General features: G+C 59.4%; 8 protein-coding genes across 8 annotated transcripts; 3 read left to right on the forward strand and 5 right to left on the reverse strand.

Annotated features, from left to right (window-relative positions):
- Positions 1 to 102: 102 nt before the first annotated feature.
- On the reverse strand, positions 103 to 2034 carry SPBR_02541 (tripeptidyl-peptidase I; the record flags this gene model as incomplete). Its single annotated transcript, XM_040760844.1, has 1 exon — positions 103 to 2034. The coding sequence occupies one exon, from the start codon at positions 2032 to 2034 to the stop codon at positions 103 to 105; it is 1932 nt and encodes a 643-aa protein (XP_040621190.1).
- A 3599-nt stretch (positions 2035 to 5633) lies between these two features.
- Positions 5634 to 7588, reverse strand: SPBR_02535 (uncharacterized protein; the record flags this gene model as incomplete). The annotated part of the gene is made up of 2 exons (XM_040760838.1): positions 5634 to 6887; positions 7073 to 7588. The coding sequence occupies 2 exons, from the start codon at positions 7586 to 7588 to the stop codon at positions 5634 to 5636; spliced, it is 1770 nt and encodes a 589-aa protein (XP_040621191.1).
- Positions 7589 to 10510: 2922 nt separating this feature from the next.
- Positions 10511 to 12643, reverse strand: SPBR_02463 (monocarboxylate transporter; the record flags this gene model as incomplete). Its single annotated transcript, XM_040760766.1, has 2 exons — positions 10511 to 12088; positions 12620 to 12643. The coding sequence occupies 2 exons, from the start codon at positions 12641 to 12643 to the stop codon at positions 10511 to 10513; spliced, it is 1602 nt and encodes a 533-aa protein (XP_040621192.1).
- A 1558-nt stretch (positions 12644 to 14201) lies between these two features.
- On the reverse strand, positions 14202 to 15581 carry SPBR_02814 (mitochondrial protein; the record flags this gene model as incomplete). The annotated part of the gene is made up of 1 exon (XM_040761117.1): positions 14202 to 15581. The coding sequence occupies one exon, from the start codon at positions 15579 to 15581 to the stop codon at positions 14202 to 14204; it is 1380 nt and encodes a 459-aa protein (XP_040621193.1).
- A 685-nt stretch (positions 15582 to 16266) lies between these two features.
- Positions 16267 to 19333, forward strand: SPBR_02278 (kinesin family member 22; the record flags this gene model as incomplete). Its single annotated transcript, XM_040760581.1, has 2 exons — positions 16267 to 16477; positions 16560 to 19333. The coding sequence occupies 2 exons, from the start codon at positions 16267 to 16269 to the stop codon at positions 19331 to 19333; spliced, it is 2985 nt and encodes a 994-aa protein (XP_040621194.1).
- A 313-nt stretch (positions 19334 to 19646) lies between these two features.
- Positions 19647 to 21421, forward strand: SPBR_02614 (uncharacterized protein; the record flags this gene model as incomplete). Its single annotated transcript, XM_040760917.1, has 2 exons — positions 19647 to 19808; positions 19838 to 21421. 2 exons carry the CDS (start codon positions 19647 to 19649, stop codon positions 21419 to 21421), a joined length of 1746 nt encoding a protein of 581 aa, XP_040621195.1.
- Positions 21422 to 22368: 947 nt separating this feature from the next.
- SPBR_02771 (uncharacterized protein) lies at positions 22369 to 23842 on the forward strand (the record flags this gene model as incomplete). The annotated part of the gene is made up of 2 exons (XM_040761074.1): positions 22369 to 22390; positions 22449 to 23842. The coding sequence occupies 2 exons, from the start codon at positions 22369 to 22371 to the stop codon at positions 23840 to 23842; spliced, it is 1416 nt and encodes a 471-aa protein (XP_040621196.1).
- Positions 23843 to 24052: 210 nt separating this feature from the next.
- On the reverse strand, positions 24053 to 25943 carry SPBR_09115 (serine peptidase; the record flags this gene model as incomplete). The annotated part of the gene is made up of 3 exons (XM_040767241.1): positions 24053 to 24787; positions 24851 to 24938; positions 25015 to 25943. 3 exons carry the CDS (start codon positions 25941 to 25943, stop codon positions 24053 to 24055), a joined length of 1752 nt encoding a protein of 583 aa, XP_040621197.1.
- Positions 25944 to 26705: the final 762 nt, after the last annotated feature.

The raw sequence follows: 26705 nt of genomic DNA on the forward strand, positions 1-26705 counted from the left end.
AAATAGACAGGATAAGGACATGGATTAATATTCTTTGTAAATTACGATTCCTCTTTCCTCCATCCGACTCTCACGACCACCCGCTGCCGCCCGCAGCGCCCCCTAGAACCCCGTCACCAGCGACAGCAGCTTGCCAAAGTTGGGCGTGCCGTAGCCCGTCACGGGGTCCCAGCCGGTGGTCGCGTTCCAAAAGGCACCCGGGATCACGCCCGCACCGGCCGGCTCGGCGCCGCCGCTCTGCGTGTTCTGGCCGTTGCAGCCCACGGCCTGGCCGGCCGTAATGTCCGTCAGCACCTGCGGACCAAAGGCGTACAGCAGCGGGTTGAGCCAGCCGAGCGTCGGCAGGCCCTTGCGCAGGCGCGCGTCGTTGAGCAGACCCACAATGGCCGCCCACACGGGCGCGGCCGCGCTGGTGCCGCCCGAGGGGCCGGGCGTGCCGGCGTACACAATCTGGTAGTCTGGGCTGACGCTGTGCGCCGACACGTCGGGGAACCCGCGGCCGTTCCAGTTGGTGTAGTGGGCGTAGTACTCGTAGGTGCTCGGAGACACGTGCTCCGCCAGGTAGGCGCCGACGGCGAGGGCCTGCCAGGCCGGGCGCGGGAAGTAGCTGCTGAAGCCGCCGGACGAGCCGTCCCAGGCAATCTCGGGCGTGACGTCCACGGTGCCGCCGACCGCGGTCAGGTACGGGCACGTGGCCGGGAAGATGGCGTTGAACTCGGGCGTCTTGTAGTCCGGCGCCAGACAGCCGGCGCCGACACCCAGGTCGCCCGACGACTCGATGACGGTGATGCCGCGCAGGCCCAGCAGGCCAATCAGGTTGCACGTGTGCACGGCGTAGTTGTAGGGCACGGAGTCCTCCTCGTCGCCGTACGAGTTGGAAATGACCTGGGGCAGCTCTGCGTTGGTCTTGGAGAGCAGGTAGCGGTAGTACGGCAGGTATGGCTCGTTGCTGTTGTTGGCGGGCGTGGGCTGGTCAATGTTGGGCACAAAGGGGGGGCTGCCGCCCGTGATGTACTCGACGACGGGCAGCGGGTGGGCGACGCCGACAATGTTCTGGGCGTCGAGGTCGGCCTCGCCAATCTGCGCCGTGGCCGGGTTCTGGTCGTTGGTGCCGTTGTTGATGAGCTCGACGGAAAAGTTCTGCGCGGGCAGGCCGTTCAGCTTGAGATAGCCGGCCAGATCCTCGTACAGGGCCGACTGGCCCAGGAAGCTGCCGAAGCCAATGCGGCTGCCCGAGCTGGCGTCCGCCGCGTAGCTGCCGACCTGGTACAGCTGCTTGAGGCACGCGGGCGTAATGGACGTCTGGCAGGCGGCGTCAATGGTCGTCTGGGTGGCGCCCTTTCTGGGATTTTTGACCTTGTCCGGCGGCGTGGCCACCGCGCGCGCGCCAAACTGCATGTCGCCCAGACGCGGCGCAAACGGCCGCGCGCCGCCAAAGTAGTTGCCCGGGTCGACCAGCGCGACGTGCGCGGCAATGTCGTCGGGCACCGAGTACGACAGCGTGCGCAGCTTCGTCGAGGCGGCCGCCGTCGTCGTCGACGCGGTGGAGGGCGGCGTGTAGTACTGGTAGTCGGCGCCAAACAGCTTGTTGGCACCAGCCACGTCCGTCGCGAGATCCACGTAGCCGTCACGCACGACGTAGCTCTTGACCACGCCGCTCGACGCGAGCCAGCTGGTCACGGCCGACACGGCGTCGGCCGAGGGGCCAAAGGTCGCCGTGATGCCGTCGACATCCACAAACTGGCCGTAGCTGGCGTGGCCAGGCGTCGACACGGCCAGCAGGCGGGACTCGAGCTGGTCAATGTTTTGCAGGTTGAGGGCAATGGTGAACACATGCGTGTCAGCCGATGCGCCGGTGTCGGTGTTCTCCGTCTTGAACGTCTTGCCGGCGGCCGGGCTGCTGGCGACCGTCCAGCCTGCTGGGACCGCGTCGATCTTGCTGATGACGGCGGCGTTGGTGGCGGGCAAGAGCATCACCGTCGTGGCAATGGCAGCCAGAGTGGCCATCCCAGACCGAAGGGTGCTGCAAGCCATGATGGGGCGACGAGAGGGAAAGTAGAGGACGAAGAGGAAAGGGAGGATGGAGAAGGGTGGAGAAGGGTGGAGAGGCGTGGAGAGGAAACGAAGGTGGTGGGCAAAGCGGACGGAGACAGGGAAGGACACGCCGTTGGGTGGAAACGGCCCGGTGTTTATATATCTCTGTACTCCTGTGGTCGTGTGGTACGCTGGATCTTGTGCACCAGGAAAGAGGGTCACCCCACAGGAGGGAGGATGGGAGGATGGGTTGCAGGGATGGACAGGCACGAACTGCGTGGGTGTGGGTGATTCGCGAGGCGTTTAATTTGCTTCGCCATCCAAAGCTGCAAAGACGGCGAGACGGACAAGCAGACATGCTCCGCACAGAAACGAGGAGGTGGAGCTACCCGTTTTTCTAGGAGGTACATCGTAGACAGAACGATGGGGGCAGCGAGGGATGGCGATCTCCCCAACACCTGTCGTGGCACGACATTGGCACACTTGTCGTACTTGTCATACTCTGTGCAGTTGTGCCGCAATGGAGACGACTCGGAAGAAACAGTGACCCGCGTGCGCTGCAGGCCGTGTGCGCTCAGTGAGAGGCACAAATCGGAGGCTTTTCGCGTTTCTGCCATTTTCTTGCCAGTTTTCCCACTCGGCTTGCCTTCCTTTTTCATATCAAGCCGTGCCCGTCGCGCTGGGCATCCAGCCCTTCCTTGCTGAACCTCCTGGCTGCCCGGCCGTCGTCATTGCTGGGCCCAAATAGCCTTGTTTACCGGGACACGGGAGCGCAATATGAAATAAAACACACCTTGGCAGAGCGAAGAAAGCTTAGCAGAGCGAGAACGACAAGGTCCTGCCAAGAACGGACAAGCTTTCTGGATCTGGCCGGAGCTCAAAGCCGCGATGGGGTCAGCTGGGCGTAGAAGGAAAGGAGTGGGCACCTCACGAAAGCCTATTGCATATCAGCACAGGAAGTATGTACATTCAGAGCATTCGCACATCTGCGCGCTGCTGTCGTATCTCGGCAGGAAAGAGATCGGCAGTGACAAGGGAGGGCCGTCCAGGCCAAAGTGGAGTCGTCCTTGCGACAGAAGGGAAGGTGAGTTGAAGCCAAAGTCAACGGAAGCGGGGATGCTAGGATGATAGAATGATAGAATGATAAAATGGTGAAATGGTGAAATGGTGAAATGCTATCATGATAAAATGACAAAGTGACCAAACGACATGAAATGATGTGGTGAGAAAACGAGAAAAATGTGAGCAGAGAAGTCATTGAGTAAACATCGGTGCGTCGTAGGCAGGGGATCTGGGTCACAGTCAGGATCAGACCGGCGCAAAAATGCCCTCATCGCGAGGACAAACCATGGGCTGGCAAGTTGTGGACATGGGCGGGCGTGACGTGAAGGCGCATGAAACGAAACATGGAGGTGACGAGAGACGAAAAAAGGAGAGGATGCAGAAATGAGGAAAGGAGGGAGGCCAAAAGGGCGGAAATGTTCTGTTGCACATATCGCCCAGGATCAGTCATAACAGGAAAGAAGGAGAAGGCGGCATGAAAAGGAAGGTGCCAGGCACGAGGCCCATGAGGGCAACAGCAGCGAGGGAAGGAACATGCCGAGCTTTGGAGTTGCCCGATTAGGCATGTAAGAGAACAAGCCCCGGCAAGGCAAGTGCGACGCTACGGACAACCAGGGACCGGGATGCAAATACCGCCTGTTGCATAGTGAGTGGCCAGGTTCGCCGTACGAAATACCTTCCTAGAACTAGCGAGTAAGATGAGTAGTCAATTGAGGCAGGTCAAAGTCGCAAATGCAGACGGGGAACAAGAAAAAGGAAAAGAAACGAAACAAGAAACGCGTCGGCTAGTCCGTCACGACTGCGGACGATGTCGTTGGCTGCAAGGCCACAACCTTTCGCATCTCCTTGTGACTCCCCACAAGGAGCAATGCCGATCGCATCGGCGCCTCAGGGTTTTAGGGAAGAGGTGGTGTGGCCCGTGCGAGAGGGCCGGCGCTAGGATGAAGAGAGAAAGAGGTTATGGGGATGGCGACGGCAGGGTGCGATTGCGTCAAACACGGCCAAAAGCAAAAAGCAGCTGCCGAAGAAGGAAACGGAAGAGGAATACGGCTTGGCCAGCGTTGTGAGAAAGACGCTTTGCGGAGACGAAGACGGCACATTCGGGTGTAGGATTCGGACCAGCTGGTCTCTGGTTGCTGGCGTCTCCTGCGGAAAAAGGGAGGCGATAGAAGAGACGAAAGGACAGAGACAAAAGACGGTGCCATCATAAAGCGTGAGGCAGACATCCAATGAAGCCCGTCGTCTCCTGTTCCTGTCTAATCTCGCTCTAGAAGCACATGTCCCAGGTCACATCTCATGTCTGCTACCCTCTGAGAACTCAGAACCCAAAGGAGCGCCCTGGCCCTGCGGTGGTTCTGTGGTCCAGTGCGACGTCCCGTGCCGATCGCTCTCTTATCATCTCCGCGTTGGCCAACAGGACATGCCGACAAACAAGACAGCGCAAGGGGGTAGCAAAGACAAGATGAAAGAAAAGACAAAAAAAGACAAAAGACAAAAGACAAAAACAAAAGAAGAGGAGCCACCGACGCGAGGATACAGAGGACCGCCGGTTGGCACACCAGACCAGATTGCCCATGGTGCGGTTCCATGGCAATCCAACCATTGCAGTTCTACAGCAGAGGAAGGCCATAAGCGGATCCTTGGGCACAACGGCCAAAGAGAGAGGCAGAAACATCCATCTCGTGGCCGTCTTCTTCGCATCGTGCGGCGTACAGTGTACAGCTCCATCAACATCGTATCCGATCAGGTTCACTGCTTGGCATTCTGCGGCCGGCACCTGTCCGCTCGTTGTCCCTCATGTTACCCCCACAGCACACCCTCCATGGCTGTGTAGCGGCAGTCCCGAAATCGACATTGCCCCAAGTCGTGCATCATGCAGATGTGCGCTGTGTCGTGTGCATTGCCGTGCCGTGCAGCCCTCTCAGTCAGTGGTGTTGAGCCGCTGGAGAGTAATGCCGGCCACTGTTGCTGCCGTAATTACAGAGCCTATTAAGCAGTGGACGCCTTCAGCACAGTGCCATACAACTAACTCACGTCCCATTTGTTCATATTCGCAAACTGGCGAGCCTCGTCACTCCCCTTTCAACGGCTTTTCCTTCGATTCTGACTACAATATTAACCTCGTTTTTCATGTTATAGATTCTTTATTTTATTCGTTGTCGGGATCTTGTCCCTTATTTGCACACTCCTCTATCTACAAAAAGAGAAGAAGAAAAGAGTAAAGAAAAGATGAGCGTCCCTTTACAGCAACGAAAAGATCAAGAAGAAAATGAGCCGAAAAAGCAGAAAAAGCAGAAACAGCATAAGAAATCCCACACAAACGCCATGCGCAAGTAGTAACTCCCAGCCTCACGTTATGTCGCATCTCCTTGGTCCTGGCTGCGGCCAACAGCTACGCCTGTGCAACCCTTCACGGTCCTTCTTCTTTTCGTCCCGTGGGCTATGCTGATGATGACAGCAAAACAAGCAAAGGAAACTGTACGAAAAACAAACGACAACCAAGCGATGAAGGGCGCCGACAACCCTCCGACACCCCCTCAGACGACTGCGCCCGACGATTTCCTCTCCGCCAAAAATTTGGCTGCACCCTCGTTGTGCTTCGCCAGCTTGTCTGGGAAGCTGCCCGACTTCAGCATCGCAATCACGTTGGGAATCGACACGTCCACGTTTTTCTGGCGCCTCCAGTACTCAAAGGGCCCGCGGTTGTGGTCGAGCGCGTCGCCGAGCTCCATGCAGCGCTCTTCCGGCGTGTGCTCCACGTGCATGGCCAGGCAGTGGGTCATGAGCCGGCCCGTGCGCCGGAGGGGCCACAACGACGGATTGGCCGGCTGGCGCAGGTGCTTCTTGGCATCCTGGTACTTTGCCGAGACGCAGAGCCGGCACTTCCAGAAGCCGTTGCCGTCGGATGCGCCCTTCTCGGCCATGGCGGTGCTGTCGTCGACCTCCGCCTTGCCGAGGTAGCTGTCGTTGTGGCTGCCCATGCTGCTGTGGCTGCGGCCGCGATTGTGGCCGCCGGTGTAGTGCGCCACCATCTCCACGTCGGACTGGTTGTCGTCGTGGTCGCCGCCATTGCTCTCCTGTCCATGACCAATGCCGTTGACGACAGGAACAGGACTGCCGCTGCTGCGCATGCTGATCGTGTCCTGCAGGCTGACCTCGGACGCCGCGCGCGCCCGCTTGGAGGGACCGCCGGCTCCAATACCAATATCACTGTGGTCGAAGCCCGTAGCCGACAGGGGCCGCTTGTTGGAGACAGGCCGACGGCCACTGCCGATACCACTGCCGTTTGTTAGCAGGGTGCCGGTGCCCGCAGTCGACACACGGGGGGCATGGGGGACCGGGTCGGTCAGCGGACGGCCGCCGTGGAGCGCCCGCTGCGCCTCGAGCGTTTCCTGGCGATGCCGGCAGTGCCGGACCTGATGGCTGAGGTCCAGTCGACGGAGTTGCAGTGTGCGGGACTCCTGCGGCGTGAGGTCGGGCTGGTCGAGCTGGGCCTGGCAAAAGTCGAGGTCGACCTCGTACGCCTTGATGTCCTCGGAGAGCTGGCGGTAGGTGATCGCGTCCAGATCCACATTCGCCGAAGTGTAGCCCAGGGGTCCATGCTTGCCAATGCGGGAGCTGTTTGGCGGCCGGCCACGGGCGCGGCGGACGGCGGGAGTGGTTGTTGTCGGCGGGTCGTCGGCTACGACGGAGGTCTCTTTGTCGTTGTCGTCAATTCGGCTCTCGTCCGGCAGGACGGACTGCTCGGCGGCGTGCGACGTGCCATTCGGCTGTTTGTCTGCAGTGGAGTCCTGAAGAGGGTGTTAGTTCCGCGTCAGACGACCTCCCGCAGTGCCCTGCGCAACAGGGAGGGGAGCTTGAAAATTAGGGCAGCAAACGGACAGGCGCTAAAGCAAACGCGCCTCCAGAATAAGACGGTACGCTAGGCGCAATCAATGCACGCTCAGCCAGCCCGAGACACTCGGAAACAACTTACTAAAGAAACGACGTCCCGCTCGGTGGCCGGCTCGGTCGGCTCAGGGATGGGCCCAGTGGCCAAGATTTCGGAAATTGGTGCGACACGGATCTCGGCAGGCGCAGCGGGCGTCGCAGGCGTGGCGGGCGTATCAGTAGGGACGGCAGCAGGAGCGGCAGTGGCAGACGCTGCAGCCTCTGCCACTGCAGCGGCTGATGCAGGCGTTGCGTTCATGGACCGGGGTGTACCCTTGGCCGGCCGGGCGGGCTTGCCTTTCTTTGCTGCGGATTTTCTTCCCACCGGCGTGGCTTGCGGAGTGGCAGCTTGCGGAGTCGCTGCAGCGGTCGCGGGTGTAGCGTTGGTGGATGTTGCCAAGGCAGTCGTCGTCTTCTTGGTCGGCGCAGTGGCAGGCGTGGTGGCAGCCTTTGATGCAGCTTTTGGTGTAGACGCGGGCGTAGATTTGCGGTTCGATTGCAGCTGGACAGCTCCGAGGCTGCCGCCGTTCTTGCGGCCAGGCGGGCGTCCGCGGGGGGCCATTTTATATAGTAGGAGGCGGACGAAATTGGGGAGGGAGCAGAAGAAAGAAGAGATGAGACAAAAGGAGGCGAGGTGGGATAAAAGAATAGAAGGAAGCCGATGTCCGGTGGAGATCAAAGGTTGCTGGGAAGAGTAAAAGAGTAAAGAGCGTAGCTAGGTACTGTGACGCGGGACGCGGTCGGGGCAGCGATAGCGGCGATGAAAATAGAAGTCGAGAGAGCAAAGAGGGTTCCGAAAGGCAACGCAGGTGATGCCAGGTTAATGGGTCGATGAAAGAAACGAAAGAAGTGAGAAGGGCGGCAGAGACGTGGCGACGGCACGATCGACAAGAAAGAGTGGTCGTGGTAATGAAACGTCGAAAGGACAGTCGACTTTCGCGCGATGCAAGCCACGAAAGGATTCGGAAAAGAAACGCGGGACCGCAGATCACAAAAGCGAAAGAAAACTAAAGTCGTCGAATTGTTATTTTCGGAGGCGGGATGCGTGGAACGTCGAGATAAAAGAGAAAACCTAAGAAAAGTGTTGCGGCACCGGTGAGAGTCAGGGAGAGTTGAAAGGAGAGGAAAGACAGACAAGGGTGAAACGAGACGAGAAGCGAAAGAAAAAAAAAAAGAAATAGAATAAAGGACGGGTGGGAACGCTTTCGATAAAGCGGGGGTGGATAAGACAGAGAAATGGGCGAAGAAAAGAAAATGAAGCGAGAGAAGAAAAGAGGAGAAGGGGGAGAGATGAAGTGTGGAAAGAAAAAAAACGGAGGAGGAAAAAAGAGGGATAAGAGGGTAGGCAAATTGGGGGAAGAAGGAAAGAGCGACAGAGCGAAGGAGGGACCAAAAAAGAAAAGAAAAAAACACGAAAAACGAAAGACAAAAGACGAAAAAAGAGGCAAGTGCAATGGGGGAGGTGGATTAAAATTAATTGCTGAATTCAGAAAGACAGCGTGGCGCGCGACAGAAACACGCCCAAAAGGCAGGTGCCCAGGAAAGAGAAAGAAGAAAAGAAAGAAACGAACAAAAAGGCAAGAGAGGGGAGCAGTCCGGTGGAGGAGGCGGGCAGGGAGTCGCTCTTTCTTCTTTTGTCAGTACTGGCGGTATTTGGTTTGTCTGGGTTTTTTAGGGGCGTGATTTTATTATTTTCTTTTTCAATGTATTGTTTTTCCGGCTGCATGTCTCGCCTCGTTCCCATTTTTCTCTATTTTTTGTTTCTCCGTATTATTGGCAGGAACATCCTCAACGTTGGTCGGACCAGGCAGCCTTTCATTCAAAAATAACCGTTGATATGTTGTTTATTTGTTTTGTCCTTTTCTTTTCTTTGTATTTTTTCATTTCTTTTTTTTTCTTTTTTTTTCTTTTTTTTTCTTTTTTTTTCTTTTTTTTTCTTTTTTTTTCTTTTTTTTTTCAATCAACCAAACATGCGACACGACGTATTGTCTCCTGTCTCGAGTTTTGGGTTTGCCGCATTACGGAATACTCCGCATTACAGCCTCTCTGCCTACGAATGCATACTACCGAGCGATAAGATAAGCGACCAGCAGTTCAGCAAAGGAGAAAAAAGAAAAGAAATAAAACGTAAATACGATTGACGATGAACCGTCGATAAGAAACAATCATGGAAATGGGGAAATACCCACAAAGAAACATTCGGCTGGCCAAAGAAGATGGCGAGTTGAAGACGAACGACCAAAGAAAGAAAAAAAGAAAGAGAAAAAAAACCACTCGCACCGTAAACAATAAATGTGGATAACAAAATTTTTATGTCTTATCCTCCGAGCCTCCTTTTCCATCAAGGCTCCAGGGTGCCTCGAGTGCGTACCATTGTACTTTTTACAGACCTGGCCTGGCGCCTCGTCCACTAAGAATGCAAGGTTGAGAGCTATGGACGGAAGCTCCAGCTTTGGCCAGCCTGTGTCTGCGAATAGAAACTCTTTGAGGCGTTGAAGAACCATGGGGGCGACAGGGCTTGTCCTGCCAAGGGCTTTTTGTACTGCCGTTGATTGGCTTGTTCAGTGGAGTGGTTTTGTCCGTCCTCCCTTTTTTCCTTTTTTTTTCTCATTTCTCTTTACAAAGTATAATTATAATTCGAGCTGACACCTCTACTTTGAAACGATTTCTGGGCGTCTTTGTAGGGTGGTTCTTTTCACCCTTCTCTTCTACGCTCTTCCGCATCAAAGCTCGAGTGTTATGGACAGGAAGGGCAAAAGTAAATGTTGTTATGACTTCAAATAACGTTGATCAAAGGCTGGGCAGAAATATGTCGTACATAAAGCAGGACGCATGGCCACAACCTTGAGCAATCGTGTGACCTTTTAGGACTAGGGAATCCTTTATTCTGTGACTGGCCTGTGTATTTTAAGAACGTTTCTGTGTGTAAAAGACAGGCCTTCTTTGATTGAAAGCTTCTGAAACAGGCAAAATTGTGTGTGAAGATGCAAGTATTTTTGGCAAATTTTCATAGTGCTCTTCGTTTGATTTAGAATGCTTTTTAAAGGTTTTTAAAACCAAAAAGTCAATAAAAAATAAAAATAAAAACCCAAGCTACGACCAAAATAAAATAAATAAATACGTAATAAATAATAACACCACGTCTAATAAAAGTTCCAACGGCTTCGTTAGACCAGGTATCAAGCTAGAAGCGACACACGAACTGCCGGGGTTTACACTCAAGACCACTCTCCAACATGATGGAAGAACGAGTCACGCGAGGAGGTCAATGAGGTCAACTGAATGGAGAGATTTTATATTACACAATATGAAAGGGGGTATTCTAAAGAGTTTGAGCAACAGTAGATAGAAAAGAGCAGACGTCCGCGTCTCGATGAGACAGTACGGCAAGCCAATGACAAAAATACAGCGCAGATGCCGGGAACCGCCATTTCCATGACACCAAAAAAGGAGGAAAAGACAGACGACCAAAAGAGGCCACGGTCTACACCTTCTTCATGAGGCTGGGCCCGGCCAGGGTGACGCGGGCGGCGACAAAGACGACGACGCTGGCCAGCATGGTGAAGCCGCAAAAGTACTGCAGGCCGGTGAAGCTGCCGTTCTGGCGGGTGGTGATGGCGCCGGCAATGGGCGAGCCGGTGAGGGCGCCGAAGCTCTGGACGGCAAAGGCGGTGCCGGTGCGGATGCCAATCTGGCGGATGTCGGAGATCTGGGCGATGAGGGTGGGGCCGAGCGAGACGAAGCCGCCGGACGAAAAGCCAAAGAGGACGGCGTAGGCGACGATGGCGCCGGTGGATTTGCTGCCGGGGATCCAGAGGGCGAGGGAGATGACGGCCGAGAGGGCGGTGATGGCAATCATGACGTTGTAGCGGCCGAGGCGGTCGGCGACGATGCCGGGGGCGATGCGGCCGACGATGCTGACGGCGTTGATGATGGACAGCAGGTAGGGCAGCAGGGCGGGGCTCATGCCGGAGGCCTTGGCCTGCAGCTCAATGTAGTTGAAGGGCAAGAACATGCCCCAGAAGAAGAGGAAGCAGGCGACGATGGTGAGGACATAGACGGGCTCGCGGAAGCCACCGAGGTACTCGCGGACGACGAGGGGCTTGGGCCGCGGCGGCAGGCGCGAGCGCACGGTGAGGCAGGCGATGGCCAGCAGGCCCAGGAACAAGAAGGCGACGGCGCGCACGGCCCAGGGGAAGCCGACGCGGGCGATGAGCTTGTCGAGCATGATGGGCAGGACGACGCCGCCGAGCGACGAGCCGGAGACCATGATGCCGAACGCGGCGGCGCGGCGGCGGAAGAACCAGGAGACGACCGAGGCCATGCAGGCGTTGAAGACGGCGGACGAGCCGATGGAGGCGCAGACGCCCTGGGCGAGCAGGAACTGGTAGTACTTGGTGGACAGGCTGGTCATCATGAGGCCGAAGACGTAGACGACGGTGCCGAGGACCAGGAGCCAGCGCGGGCCGTAGCTGTCAAAGAGGCGGCCGAAGACGAGGCCGCCAAAGGTCATGACGAAGGTCTCGAGCGACAGGATCCAGCTGATGGTGCCCTGGGAGTAGTGGGACAGCGGCCCGTTGACGTAGTAGGTCTCGAAGACGCCGATGCAGTTGATGAGGCCGAAGGTGCAGAAGAGGCCGCACCAGCCGCCGAAGACGACGCTCCAGGCCTGCAGGCCGCCGTCGGGGAAGTCGGCCGGGCTCATGCCGGGCGGCGCAGCAGGCGGTGCGGGCGGCGCAGCGGCGGCGTCTGCCGGTGTGCCATCCGTGGGTGCGGCGCCGGCCTCCTTCTGCTCCTTGCTCGACCCGTCCGACTCGTCGGGGCCGTAGCCGGCCTTTTCCAGGTCGGCCTCGACGGCGTTTGCGGGCTCGGGGTAGAGGTTGGCGTCGGTCTCCTTGTTCAGGGAGGGGATGCGGTCGAGGGAGCGGTCAAGGGAGTGGTCGAGGGAATGGCGCGAAGCGTCGGTGTAGGGTGCGGCGTTGGCCGTCTGGCCGTGCGCCGGGGTTGCGGACATGTTGGTGGAGTTCTTGTCGAGCTGCGCGGTCATGTCTGGGCAGTGCAGCTGCGGTAGAAGATAAAATCCCAGTCAAATTTCAGATGGCGACGGCGACCGACTGGACTACGTTGAGGTCGGAGCGTGGAGCGTGTCTTTATTTACTCGGGCCAATGTTGCCGCAATTTTGGGGGGGGAGGGGGGACAACTCGCTTGTTGGAGCTGGGGAGAGCGGAGACTGTAAACGAAAACAAATACAAAAAAGAAAAAGAGAAAAAAAAGAAAAGAAAAAGAAAAGACAACGGACCGTGTTATTCTGTGTGAATGTACGGATGATGAGACACAAACGTCATCATGCCAACGGCCGGGGGGCAGCAGGAGGACAATGATATATACATGAAATAGGAAATGACCAGCTTAAACACGGGTCAGCATGTAGCAAAAAAACGTTAGCAGGAATACCAGGTGGAGAAGAATAACAAAAAAAAAAAAAAAAAAAAAAGGGGAAATTAGTCAAATAAGAAACGGTGCATGGCAGAAACAGACTCGGAAACGAGAACGGAACAAGAACGAAAGACGCGAACGCAGCGACTGGCTTACCCCCTCGAGGCCATAGCACGCCATGCCGTGCTGGGCTTAGCCTTGGCAAGGCTTGCCGGGGCGTGAGGGAGTGTGTTGATCTCAGCTCAGAGAGATCGTGCAAACATTTGTCAGGAGAGAGCAAATCGCCCATGCTCCAGACCAGACCAAGAATTCTCCGGGCATCGAGATCGAGGCTCGGAGGAGACGACGACTGAGATGAACGACGGAATACGACGGAAACAGATATGATGACGGGCAGATGTGGCACAATATTGTGTACCGGAACAAGACAAACAAAAGGGCCGACGAGGGACGGGCTTCGTCCGAGATTGTCTCGATCCAGGCCCAGGGTCCGCGGGCAGGGACAGCGACGGCGTATGGCATCATACATGCGGGCGACGAGACATTGCACGAGACATTGCACAGTATCTCTTGTCGAGTCGAATAAACAACATCTCGCGCCCCGGGCACGACGGGGCGCGAAGCATGCTGACCTGGGCTGCTGGGGAACGCTGCGATGTACGAATTACGAGCGAGACGACTCCGTAGGATCTGCAGCGTAAGAAGTAAGATGCATACCGGCCAGCTCACCCCATGAGTCAGACATGCACATTGACCAGCACGTTGACCAGCACGTTGACCAGTACGTTGAAAGAATGACCAGCACGAGGCTGGCGACCTAAGACGGACATTACGCATCGTGTGTCGGGGGACGTACTGAAGGGAGAATGGAGAACGGGGATTGGCTCGTGAAAGCGAGGAGAAACAATCACCCCCGATTATGACAAAGCAGACAGTACGAATGTATGAGGCGTGGCTATTGTAGATTGCGATCCAATAATGGGGAGACATAAGGAAGTAGAAAATAAGCTTTCATTAAAAAAAGAAAAAAAAAAGAAAAAAAAGGCACATGCCACGCCAGACCTGTTCCTCTACAGGCGTCAGTCAACTCGTCCGCCGTGCGCGCGGACGACTCTCTTTAAGCGACAGGCCGTCGTCAGAAGTGAAAAGGGAATGCCAGGCAAGTCCGTCTCCGAGAGGCGAGCCTGTGCCTGCCGCCAGCCCAATGTCGAGTTGAAAGCGCGAAGGGCCGAGGTGTGGGGGTGCTGACGGGGATTAGGGATTGAATTAGGGATTAGGGAAGTAGGGGAGAAGGGATGACATTGCGGGACGCAGGCACATCTGGGTGTGTCGAACCAGTCTTCTGCAACTGGTTCAGCCCACATCGTACACATCGTAATTCGTATATGGCACATCGTATGCCGTGCTTGTCAGCACCTTTTGTTCGTGGCTGGGCTGAAGCGTTCCTGGCTGGAGAGCAGATTTGACTCCGTGCTCCACTGTCGTACTCTCAGATGGCCCAAACGCACGTGGTTTGCATTGATGCGTGTATGTTGAGACGGTTCTCACAAAATGAAATAGTATGGTAATGGTCACATAGGAACGATGCCACTGACATGCTGTCTTGCTGTCCAGCGGTCTCACCGCAGGTCTCCCCCAGTCCACGCCCCCCATCTGCCTAGTATAATGTACAGTGTAGCGTTCGTCGCCGTCTAGTGGTCGTAACTCGTCAGTTGCTCACGCCTGCCTGCCTCCCACGTCAACGGACAAACTCCTTCAAGTCCTTGGCGTCGGTAAACGCCACCTTGCCGCTGGCCGTGACCTCGGCCACGTGGATGGCCGTCGTCGACGCGTCTGTGGACGTGGCCGTGCCCGCCTCCGCACGCTCACGCTCGCCCGCCGGCTTCGTCGCCTTGTCGACGGCCTCGGCCACCGCCCCGGCGTCCGCGTCGGCAATCTCGTTGACGTTGTCGCGCGTCAGCACCTCGCCCACGCGCACGCCGCGGCTCGACAGCAGCAGCGTGGCCGGCCCGCGGACGTGCACAAACAGCCGGTCGCCCCAGATCGCGCGGCGCAGCACCGTGCGCGCGTCAAAGAGGGCGCGCGCCACGAGCCGGTACGTCGCCGTCGTCTGCATGACCGACCAGAAGCGGCCGAGACGCGCCGCAATGCCGTTGTCCGTCGCGGTGGCGACATCGGTCGCTCTCCCTGGGGGCGACGTCGCCTGGGGCACCTGGAACCGCAGGCCGCGCACGGCCCTCGAGGTGATCTGGGCCGTCGAGGCCGCCGCCGACGACACCGCCGACGCGGCCGACGCGGCCGCGCCCGCCAGCACGCCCTGCGCCGACCGCAGCCTGAAGGGCTGGGGCGCGCCCTGCTTGCCGACCGCGTACGCCACCACGTGGCTCGGGTGCACCGCCAGCTCCTCGCCCGCGCCCAGCGTCACCGGGTAGATGTAGCCCGGCGCCGACAGCGCCACGAGGCCGCGGCCCGTCACAAAGGACGTGCCCCAGTGCGCGAGGCCGAGGCGCGCCGTGCCCGCGCCGCGCTGCGGCGTCACCTGCAGCGTGTGGCCCGTCCACGCCAGCAGCGCATTGCGCTGCGCGACGACCCAGTCGGTCGTGCCGTCGAGGTGCAGCGTGAAGAGCGTCGTGGTGGCCGCCTTGGTGCCAATCAGCAGCGTCAGCGGCGTCGTCGACGAGACGCGCTGGTAGAGGAAGGGGATGCCGAGCAGCGCGCGCCGGACGGGCGCCAGCACCGACAGCGTCGACTGCGCATTGTCCAGCTTGCCGGCGACCGACACCAGCGTGCCGCGCCGCGTGTACAGGTTCTGCGACGCCGACAGCGACACCGACAGCAGCGAGTACGGCGACCCCAGCACCTCGAAGCGCGCGTCCGCCGCGTCCCGGCCGCCCGGTCCGCCGTGGCCGTCATTGTCGCTACCAGAAAACGCATCGCCGCTCGTCGGCCGCGGGAACTCGGTCGCCGGTGTCGAGCTGATCTGGATGGTCCGCCGGCGGGCGACGGTGCCGACGATGCCGACGATGCATTGCCGGCAGATGGAGTGTGATGCAGGAGACGTCGCTGCTGCCCGTGACCGCAGGACGCCCATTGGCGGCCGCAGCGAAGCGCCGCGCATTGTGTACACGATGTAAACGAGTGTGAGCGACACAGAGAGGGACTGTCGCGAAATTTGTTGATGGCCAACGGGCGGTGTCGTCGTTGTCGTCGTTGTCGGTTGTCAGAGAAAATGTCAAATGTTCTTTTTTTGCTCAATCGCCGTCCTTCCAAGCTTCCCGTCGAGCATTATGCGCTAAACCGTGTTGGGATGTCGAGCTGCACTGGCCCACTTTCAATTGCGTTTCGCTCCATCGCACCTGCCGTTGCTGCTGGCAACCAGACCCGCCCAAACACGGTCGACGCGCCATCGTCCCTTCCCAGGGGGTGGTTTTACACGCTCACCACGCACAGTGCCGGAGGAAGGAGCAAAGGAGGCACTGAGAAAGTACGGACCGTATTTGGATGGCGAGAAATAGCACACCCAAAAAACACTTCCCGCATCTTCATGATTCAGACCTGCACTCGGCAGAACGACTCGACAAGACCGGAGCACGGGCCGCGGCAGCCATTGACGTTTGGTTTCTTTTCTTTCATGTATTTTCTGTTCTGTTTGTGTCTTGTCGTTTAGCGATATACCCTGGAATCGAGCGTGCATTGGATGCATCGCGACGTTGATTGTTCTACTTTCGATTCTTTTTCGACCTCGTTCGACCTACGACCCGACCTCCCCCTTTCGACTTGTCTTTAGCTTCCTCCATCTACACATGTCGGTCCGCGTGGTTGCACGGGTGCGGCCGTTGCTGCCCAAGGAGCTGGACAAGGACGTCATTGTCCGCGTCGACAGCACCGAAGACGGCCGCCCGCCCAATGTCGTCAAGATCCCGAGCCCCAAGAACGAGGCCGAGGAGTTTGCCTTTACCTTTAACGGCGTCTACGACCAGGCCACCACGCAAGAAGAGCTGTTTAACGAAGAGGGTGTGTTTTTTTTGGTGTAACTCCTTTTTGGGGGTTTTCTTTTTCATAATCTCCTCCGCCCATCCACTGACCTCACCACCAGTCGCTCCTCACATCAAGTCGCTCTTCCAGGGCCTCGACATCACCCTCTTCGCATACGGCGTCACCGGCACCGGCAAGACGCACACCATGCGCGGCGGCATGAAGCTGGCCGACCGCGGCGTCATCCCGCGCATTCTGAGCCACGTCTTCCGCCGCGGCAAGAAGCTTGCCAAGGACTCGGACGGGCTGGTCGACGTCGACGTGGCGCTGTCGTACTACGAAATCTACAACGACAAGGTCTACGACCTGCTGGAGCCGCCCGAGAAGCGCACGCCGACGGGGCTGCCGCTGCGCGAAAAGGACAACAAGACGTACGTCGTCGGCCTGTCCGAGCAGCGCTGCGGCGACCTGCGCGACTTTGAGCGCCTCTACATTGCCGCCAACCAGAACCGCGTCACCGCCGCGACCAAGCTCAACGCCCACAGCTCGCGCAGCCACGCCATCCTGCGCGTCAAGCTGACCCAGACGACGCGCTCCGACGACGGCTCCGGCGCCGTCGTGGCCGTCCGCGAGAGCACCGCGTCCGCCATTGACCTGGCCGGCTCCGAGGACAACCGCCGCACCGACAACGGCCGCGAGCGCCTGGTCGAGTCGGCCGCCATCAACAAGAGCCTGTTTGTGCTGAGCCAGTGCGTCGACGCCATTGCGCGCGGCGAGAAGCGCATCCCCTACCGCGAGTCCAAGATGACGCGCATCCTGTCGCTGGGCCAGAATAGCGGCATCACCGTCATGATCCTGAACCTGGCCCCCGTCCGCAGCTACCACCTCGACACCCTGAGCAGCCTGACCGTCAGCTCGCGCGCCAAGCGCATCGAGGTGCGCGAGATTGAAAACGAGGTCGTCTTCAAGCAGCTGCCGCGCTCCCTGGCCGCGTCGTCCTCTACCACTACGTCGTCCCTCGCCGCCAGCGCCGCCAGCTCCACCATGTCGCTTGTCTCCTCGGCGGCGTCCACGGCGGCGTCCTCTGTTTCGTCTTCAACAAGTGGGTCTGGCCTGGCCCGTCAACCGCTGCGCGCGTTGACGAGCAACACGCACAACATCCAGACGGGCAATGCGGCCGCCCGGGCCGCGGCCGACAAGCCTGCGAAAGCGTTTATGGTATATACTGACCACGCTGTAGCAAAACCGCCGCCTCCACCGTCGTCGACAGCCACACCATCCGCAACACGGCCCAGTCTGCCCACATCCACCACGGCGTCGTCCCTCTCCTCTGTGTCGTCCCGCATGGGGCCTCTCTCCAGCCTGTCGAGCGGGCGCCCGTCTCTCGCAACGTCCAAGATTGGTGCCGCCAAGGCGCGGCCGTCAGAGGCCGCCGAGTCCAGAACGGCAGACACCCGCACCTCGAAGCTGGCACGGCCGTCGATCCACCCCTACTCGGCATCCAACCTATCGCGACCCGCACCGCCACCGGCCGCCGTTTCGGCATCGACGCCCATGTTTTCGGCCGAGCAGATCGAGGCCATTATCGAGCGCAAGGTGGCCGAGGCCTTGGCGGCGCGTGACCAAGAAGAACAGCAGCAGCAGCAGCTACGACAGCAACAGGAGATGGCCAACAACAACAACACCACCAACAACACCATCACGATGACCTTGGCTGCCGGCATGTTGGCCGCCACGACCGGCAGCACGCAGAGCGGCGACCTGCTGAGCAGCGAGGCGGTCCAGAAGCGCCTCGAGGCTCTGGAGCGCCGCATCGAGGACAGCAATGCGGCTGCGGCGCGCAGCGAAGACGACCCCCGCACCGAGGGGCTTCGTTTCCTGCTGCTCGCCCGCCAGCACAAGGAGGTCGGCGACGACGCCGTCGCGCTGCACTACTACAAGCAGGCCCTGCCCTACTTCCCGGGCCAGGCCAAGCTGCTGTCCAAGATTGCCAAGCTCCAGACCAAGATGGCCCGCCGGGAGTCGAGCTCGCCGCGCAAGACGGCTCGGCAGCAGCAGCAGCAGCAATTTGACCAACAACAACCGCACAAGCGCAAGCGGGCCGTGACGGCTGCCTCGACAGCCCTCACGACCCCGACGACGCCCACGTTCCGGCGCATCGGCCGCATGGGCGCCCGCACGGCATCCGCAGGCGATGTTCCTGCCACGGTCGATATCGATGTTGCGGGCGAAAGCGACGTGGACCACGAGGCCGACGCTGACGCCGACGCGGAAGAGGACGACGAAGACCTGCCGACCCCGGTCCCGGCCCTCAACTACGCCAGCGCCCCCGAAAAGTCCGTCTACTACTACTCGCCCTCACCCCGCCGCCGTGGGGGCCTGACAGGCAGCCGCTCTGGCAGCCTCTCGAGCCGCGGTCTATCCGGCCGGAAGGCGGCCAAGACCTCCCTGTCCAGCGGCCCCGGCTCCTCCAGCCCCCACGGCGACGGCGCCGACGCCGACGACGAGTCCCGCAGCCGCGCCATGGCCATGGCCGCCATGACCCCGCGCAAGAAGAAGCTGCTCGACATTGTCAACTCGCGCGACGTCGCGCGCATCCGCGGGCTGCAGGGCATGAGCGCGCGCACGGCTCGCGGCCTCGTGGCCTACTTGGAGCGCGGCGGCGGGCTGGCGGGCGCCGAGCTGACCAGCGAGGACGACGACAGCGAGGGCAGCAACGAGGACAATGACAACAACAACGACGAGGACGATGGCGTGGCCGACGCCGAGACAATGAGCCGGTCCGCCACGCCGGTCCACCACATTGCGTCGCTGGCCCAGCTGCGCAACGTGCCGGGCGTCGGCGCCGAGACGGTCGAGCGGGCCTACGAGGGGCTGCTTGCGATGGCCATCTGACCGCTTGAGGAGGGTGGCGTTTGATGTGGCAGTGTCCAGTCGGTCGTTTGTTTTGCTTCCTCATTTTGATTTTGTATTTGTACAGGATGCATTGGCCGGCGTTTTGGGTTTGGTTTGGTTTGTTAAAGAGGCATTTGCCAATCTTTTCGCAGGTTATTTTCATCGTTCTTAATTTCCGAGATCTGGCGCACAGCGCCACGGCGTCTCTAGCATTTTGCTGCCATTTTCAGCTTACATTTTAATATCATTTGACGAAAGAAACTCGGCAGAACTGTACGTTATGTAGTGTCACGCCTGCTTGTTCTTCGGCTGAATGACGTCCAGGTCGACGTCGTCGACGCCCAGCTCCCACCCTTCGCCCCGGTACGCCGCCGGCCAGATCCCGTTGCGTCCTGGCGCCAGCACTCCCTGCGGGTCCAGCGCGTCCTTGATCGTCTCGTGCAGCCGCAGCAGCGCCTGCCCGCCCCAGCTGTACGTCCGCGCCACCTGGTCGGCAAACAGCAGATGCGTCCGGTACTCGCCGAAACCCCGCGCCGCGCACGCCGCAATCATCGCCCGCATCAGCCGCACCGCCCGCCGCTTGGCGTCCGCGTCCGCCCGGTCGTACACAATGTTGGAAATGTAGTGCATCTCGCGGCCGGCCACGCAGAGCGTCGGGAACAGGTCGAAGCCGTGCGCGGCGTGCAGCTCCGAAATCAGCGCGTGCAGCGCGCGGGCGTCCGCGGCGCGCGTCGGCGCAATCGGCGAGAAGAACAAGTGCGCGCCGTTGGGCACCCAGTGGAGCCAGTCGAGCTCGCGCAGGACCGGGACGCCGGCACACACGAGGGCGCGCGCGTGCAGGTAGTGGTCGCCGGGCACCTCGTCGGGCAGCACGAGGCGGGTGCCCGGAATGGCGGCCAAGAAGCGCCGGTGGAGGCCGGCAATCTGGTCCTGCAGGGCGTCGGCGGACGCGCCGTACTGCGTGCCGTAAAAGACCCAGGCGCAGTCGCCGAGTGGCAGCTTGGCGGCGGCAGCGTGCACCTCGTCGGCCGTCAGCGGCCCATCGGCTTCTGTGGTGCCCTGGCGGAACGTGGCGCGCGGCTGGCCGGTCACATTGAGTTCTTGCACGACGTGGCGCAGCTGCGGGATGTTGCCGAGCACGCCCTGCTGGGCGAGCGGGCGGATGACCTCGACAATCGCGGCAAAGTCGACTTCGCGCGGGAACGTCAGGCAGTACGACTGGTGAGCCGGCGGCGCGGGCATCAGGTGGAAGCCCATCTTGACGACGATCCCCAGGCTGCTCTGCGAAAACAGGCCGTGGACGGCCGGGCCAAACGAGTGCTGGAACGACTGCCACGCCGTGTTGTCCGTCTCCTGGCCGTCGGCATCCGACGCACCCGGCAGGGCGCCCATGCCCGTGCGCAGCAGGGATCCGTCGGGCAGCACAACCTCCATGCCGCAGTGGTTGCCAAAGTGGTCGCCGTAGGGCGTGTAGCCGACGCCGCGGTCCACGGCGTTGCCGAGCACAGAGCCGCCGCCGAGGTCGGGGCAGTCGATCCACAGTGGTGTCTGCGTGCCCTTGTTCGCCTCGTTGAGCTGCTGGACGGCCTCGTACAGCGCAAAGTACGAGACGCCGGGCTCGACGATGCAGCTAGCATTGCCGCCGTCGAGGTCCAAGATCTGGTGCATGTTGCGGCCGAGGTCGAGGACGACGCCGCCGGGGATGCGCGGTGCCGCGCCGCCGTAGCCCAGGTTGCGGCCCATGGAGATGGGATACAGCGGGATGCCTCTGGCTTTCCCGTCCTTGGACGTCGACGTGTGCCGGTTGGCCCAGCGCACAATCGCCTGGACGTCGGCCGTGGTCCGCGGGAAGATGACGGCGCTGCTGGCCAGCGCCTCTGGGTCCGCCACATGGAACGCATCGTGTGTCGACGCCGGCTTGTCGAGGTACCAGCCATCGACGAGATCGACGCCCTCGTCGTTGACCTGGATGAGGTCGTCGCCGCCTTTGAGCTCGGCACGCAGTTCCGCAACGGCTGCCAGAAACGCGTCGATCGACATGCCGGGTGGTGGTTGAAGACCACGTCGCCGTGTGAACCGCGCCGGTAGCGTTCGGCTCGCAGCGATGCGGTCTCGTTTGGCCGTCGCTTCGTCTTGCAGACGTGGCGGCGGGCCACTGTACGCCTCCTCGAGGGTGGCAACCTTGGCGGTTGCGGAAGACATGCTGAATGTGAATACGGCTGTTGACGGTTGGCTGTGGTTAACTCGGCTGCGCCCCTGTCGTCGGTTGTCAAGTTGTCAAGCTACAGTTTTGTGAATCTCGCAACGTTCTCATCATATAAGTCCGTGTCGCGGATAGACACATTTCGGGCCCCTTGAGCAGTTCACGGAAATATACTTGAGCAATTCGACGGCGCCTTGGCCGCTGCGCGCCATCTTTATTACCATTTTCTTTGTAACGAGCCGGAGATGGGCGGGATGTTGACGCGCGTGGAGCTTCTGAGCGTTCGCCTTGACTGTGCCTTGTTTTCCCCGCATCTTGGGGTAAACTCGGGGATGCGGTCGACCACGGGCAACCGGTTGTGTTAGTTCGAATTCGGCGGGACGCTCCCGATGAGAAACGTCAAACATGGCCAGAAGAGGCAATGGCACCAATGGCCTTCTGTAAGAGGGGAAAGGAAAGACGGGAGATGTGGAGAATGTCTGTCGTGCCATGGCTCGGCAAATGAGGTAAGTTCCGACGGCTGCGATTGTTAAGTCGTGCAGCTGTGCCACCTCGCGAAGCAGGGGAAAAGAATGGAAGCGGGAGACGAAACCACGAATCTAGTAGAGGACATATGTAAAAGGCGAAAAAGGACAGGAAATGGTGACCCGGGTATTGCTGGACATTGCCTAAAGTGATGTGTGCAGAGAACACAGAAATATCAACGAATTCACCACAGCAAGATCACATAAGTAACTGCGACAAGGTTGCAATCTTGGGATAGCGGTTGCTCAACGGAAGCTTGGCAGAAAAGCACCGCATCAAGCTCACAACGCAACGCTCGGAACTTACCATGTCCTCGGATAAAATGAAAGGTACCGCTCGCCACCTCTCCCTCCTTCTCTTCTCTACTGACAGCCCCGTCTTGAACAGTCATTGTTGTCGGCGCTGGCCTGGGCGGCTGTGCGGCCGCCCTCGCGATGCGCCAGCATGGCCACGACGTTGTCGTCTACGAAAAGATTCGCGCGTTCCGGCGGCTAGGCGATTCGCTGGGCCTTGGCGAGAACGCACTCAAGCTCTTGAAGCGGTGGCAGGCGACGGACGATCTCCACGACACGTTGACGTCGATTGGCAACAGCTCAGAGACGATGCAGATCCGGCGGTGGCAGGACGGACAGGTGCTGGCGACGCAGCCGCTGATGGACATGGCCGGGCGCATTGGGCACCGGGGCGACTACCACGAGGCGTTTCTGGCGGGCGTGCGGGCGGCGGGCATCCCGTTGACGATGGGGAGGGAAGTGGTGGCGTACGAGGAGCCAGAGCCAGCCTCGAGACCCGGCGCGACCAACGCGACTGATGCGACTGATGCGACCGACGGGAGGACCAGAAAACGAGTGGTTGTCCATTTCGCCAACGGCACAACGGACGACGCCGATCTCGTGGTGGGCGCCGACGGCATCAAGTCGCGGGCGCGGGAGCTGGTGCTGGGGTTTGCGGACGCGCCTCGCAGCAGCGGGTACGCATGCTTCCGGGCCTACATTCCAGGCGATCTCTTGGCATCCATCGACGACGAAGGATGCCGCCAGTTTGTGGACCACGACTGCGTCAACATTTGGATCGGGCCGGACACGCATCTGGTGCAGAACACGCTGCGGGACGGCGCCGAGTTCAACTGGATCGTGACGCGCAAGATCCCGACGAGACAGAGAGAGGCAGAGATGCTGGCGGGCGAGTCGTGGTTCCAGCCGGGCAATATGGACGAGGTGCGGCGGTGCGTGGCGGACCTGGACCCCCGAATCCGGGCGGCCGTCGAGGCCACAGACGCGTGTCTGGATTGGATCATCTGCTATCGCGACCCGCTGCCGACGTGGGTGTCTGCGCAGTCGCACCAGATCGCGTTGCTGGGCGACAGCTGCCACGCGCATCTTCCGACGAGTGCCCAGGGGGCCAGCCAGGCCACGGAGAGCGCGGGCGTGCTGGCGGTGTGCCTGTCGCTGGCCCAAGGCGACGTCGCGCTGGCCACGCGAACGTACGAGAAGCTGCGGTTCGATCGCGTGCGCCAGAGCCAGACCAATGGCGAGGACCTTCGTGACCGATGGCACAATGCGCTCAAGAACATCGACGAAGGTGTGGAAATCGACCCGGAGTCCATCAAGATCCGCAACCGGTGGCTGTATGCCTTTGACGCCGAGGCCGATACTCGGGAAAGATGGGCAGAGGTCTCGGCACAAGCAGCCGAGGAGCTGCGCAGAGGCAAGATCACGCCGCTATGTGATACCGAGCCAGGGAGAGTAGCAAATGGGCCCAATGTGGGACAAACGAACTGAAAAGTTGGTGATTGTATAATCCAAAAGAAGCCCAAAAACTATGTACAGAATGAACGTTTATTTTATCCATGACGAGCCGTCCAAGTGGCGCCAAAATATATGTGCAAGAAGAGGCGAAGAAATGGAAATAAGACATGACAGGCGAAAAGAAACATGAAAAAAAACGAAGTAAATGCTCATTTGAAAGCAAGTCGTCGGCCTCTTTGTCCCTTACTGGCTGCCACGCTTGCGGTTGCTCTTGTAAAACTCGTCGACCCAGCCCTTGATCGTGGCAATCTCGTCCTTCACAACGGCCATGACGCCCTCGTTGACCAACGCATTGGCATAGATCAGATCGCTGCAGTGGATGCCACCGGGGATGACATTCACGGGCGCTTCGGGTGTCGACACCAGAGGTCCACCAGGGCGGAAGTCCGACGACACTGTGGCGTCCCGCCAAGGGTCGAACTCGCCGTTGGCCCAGATGAGGCGGGTTGTGTTGGTGACCGACCAGCCCCCGTCGTACTCGTTGACATCGTCGGGGGTTTTGCCAATACGCGAGCTGGAGCCAAAGGTGTAGCCGTCGTCATCGGGGAAGTAGAGGGCACATTGGGCCTGCATGTAATCAAAATCGACAAGGCGAGAGACCAGCGTCGGTGTGCCCTTGGGGGCGCCGGTCTGCCAGTACATAAACGGCTCGTTGCAAAGCAGCCACGTCCACTGGCGGTCAATCGCATTGTCGACGCTCGTGTCCAGGTAGATTGGGTTCGAGGCGTTGTGGCTGTCCATACAGTCCAAGTTCAGCTTGCCCTGGAATGCAGGACCAAAGCTCTCGCAGTAGCCGGGAAGCAGCTGGTCTTTGACAAACTTGGCATAGCCATTGAGCGCCTTCTTCAGACCCACGCCAGATGCGCTGGGAAAGGCGTCGGGCTTGCGTGATGAGTTGAACACGCCGGGAACCGCATTCTGAGACGTTGTTAGTGGTACGCGTGAGGGAGATGGCAGATTGCAAAGGACGGCGAGACGTACCTCAACGTAGTCGCAGAATTGGTAAACAGTCGAGTAGCCCGAGTCAAAGTCATGGTTTTGCCACGCCCCTGGGCCGCCAGTAAGGACACTGCGTATGTTAGTTACGTGGTGGTAGTGGATTGCGAGCTGTAGATTGTAAGTTGCGATTTCTGAATGTTACCCACCTGGCAAAGTCATCATTGTGCGCAACGCCGCCCAGACCGAATTTGTCCTTGAGCGCCTTCACGTCGGCGGCTGACCCGCCGGTCAGCACCGAGTCAATGTGATCAATGACGAGCTCGACATCGGCGCTGCAGTTCTTGGGCAGGCCCTCGCGGACCGGCTCAAAGTACTGCCAGAAGTTGCCGATAGACTCGACAACGGCACTGCTCGCGTGGTAGGCCCAAAAGGTGCCGGGATCGACGTGCTCGACCCAGGCGGTCAGGGCGCCCGAGTAGCTGCCGCCGGACAGGACCCAAGGAGCGTGGAGGGCGTTGCTGCGGGTGGAATTGTCAAAGGGAAGCTTCACGTTGCGCGCAAAGTTGGTCGCGTCGGCAATGCTGTTGGCCAGGGTGAGGTACTGCAGGTTCCTGGTGGTCAGGTTGTCGAACGGCGAGCTCTCGCCCCAATACCGATGCTCGAACATGACGACAGCGCCGCCAATGGCCTGGGCAAACTGGCCCGTGAGAGTGCGGTTCGTCAGATATCCCGTATAATCCTCGGCAGCCGACTCGCCAGGCGTGAAGAGAACGACGGGGGCGCCGGGGCCGGTCCAGAACTCGGTGCTGTACCAGAAGCGCTGGCCAAAGGTGCCCAGGGCTGGGTCGTTGTGGTCCACCTGCTGTTGGAAGAAGCTCACACCAATGTTGGCGTTCGCGGCAAAGGAGACCGGGGAGTTCTTCAGGGCAGGCGGCGAGGCCGAGGACGAAGACTGCCAGAAGTTGTTGGTGCCGCGGATCTTGCGGGCGGGCATCACATGGTCCGTGTTGGTGTCTCTGGTAGTGAGGTTGTCGAGAGGCAGCGGTGGCGGCTTCAAGTGGCCATGGTGACGGATGCCGGCGACGGAAGAGGCGCTGGCGAGCACGAGGGCTGCCGCGGAGGAGGCCAACTTCATCGTGACAACGGGTGGTATAGAGAGTGGGAGTGTATGTGCGAGTGTTGATGTGGATCTGTATTCTAAGTTCCAAAAAGTGTGAACACAAAATATTGTTTCGGTGGAAGATGCGTTTGGATGGAAGATGAGAGATAAAGGGGGAAAGACGACCAAAAATCCCCTGAGAATAGATGCCCTGAGAATAGATGCAAACAGAGTGGTAAACACAGGCTCGAATCGAACAATCGCAAAACTAGGAAGGTACGATCACAACAAATGTTTGTGCCTGGACAAGTTTGCGAGACGGAAGGAGCAACGGACCAACGACGGAAAGAGCGACTCGAGTCAACAAAATGGGAAAGAACGATGTCGAGTAACCAGAAAGAGGACTCGCATCTTGTATTATAAGAAACAGGCCGCGCAGGCCGAGAAGAAACTGAACGAGTGGCCCGTACAGAAGAAGTCGATGGACGAGACCCGCACGATGGCCAGTACGGTTGGTGTTGGTTGTGACCGGCGTCGCAGATGGGACGTTGTGCCAACGACAGCCGGGGACAAAAAAGGGCAGGTGGCCGTGGATCGTCGCTTCCCCAGGGTCCATCCATGTCCTTCCTTTCCTCTTTCCTCTTTCCTCTTGTGCCCGTTCAGTCGTTTTCCCTCTTGCGTGTCTTGCCTTGTGCGCACCTTCCATCTACGATGTGCGTGGCGTCCCGTGGTAGCGCATCCAAAGATAACACGCAATTGGCCAGCTGTGGGTGGACTAGCACGAAATGGCAGGGCTGT

Source organism: Sporothrix brasiliensis, assembly GCF_000820605.1.
Source record: "Sporothrix brasiliensis 5110 chromosome Unknown Cont17, whole genome shotgun sequence".
Taxonomy (NCBI): domain Eukaryota; kingdom Fungi; phylum Ascomycota; class Sordariomycetes; order Ophiostomatales; family Ophiostomataceae; genus Sporothrix; species Sporothrix brasiliensis.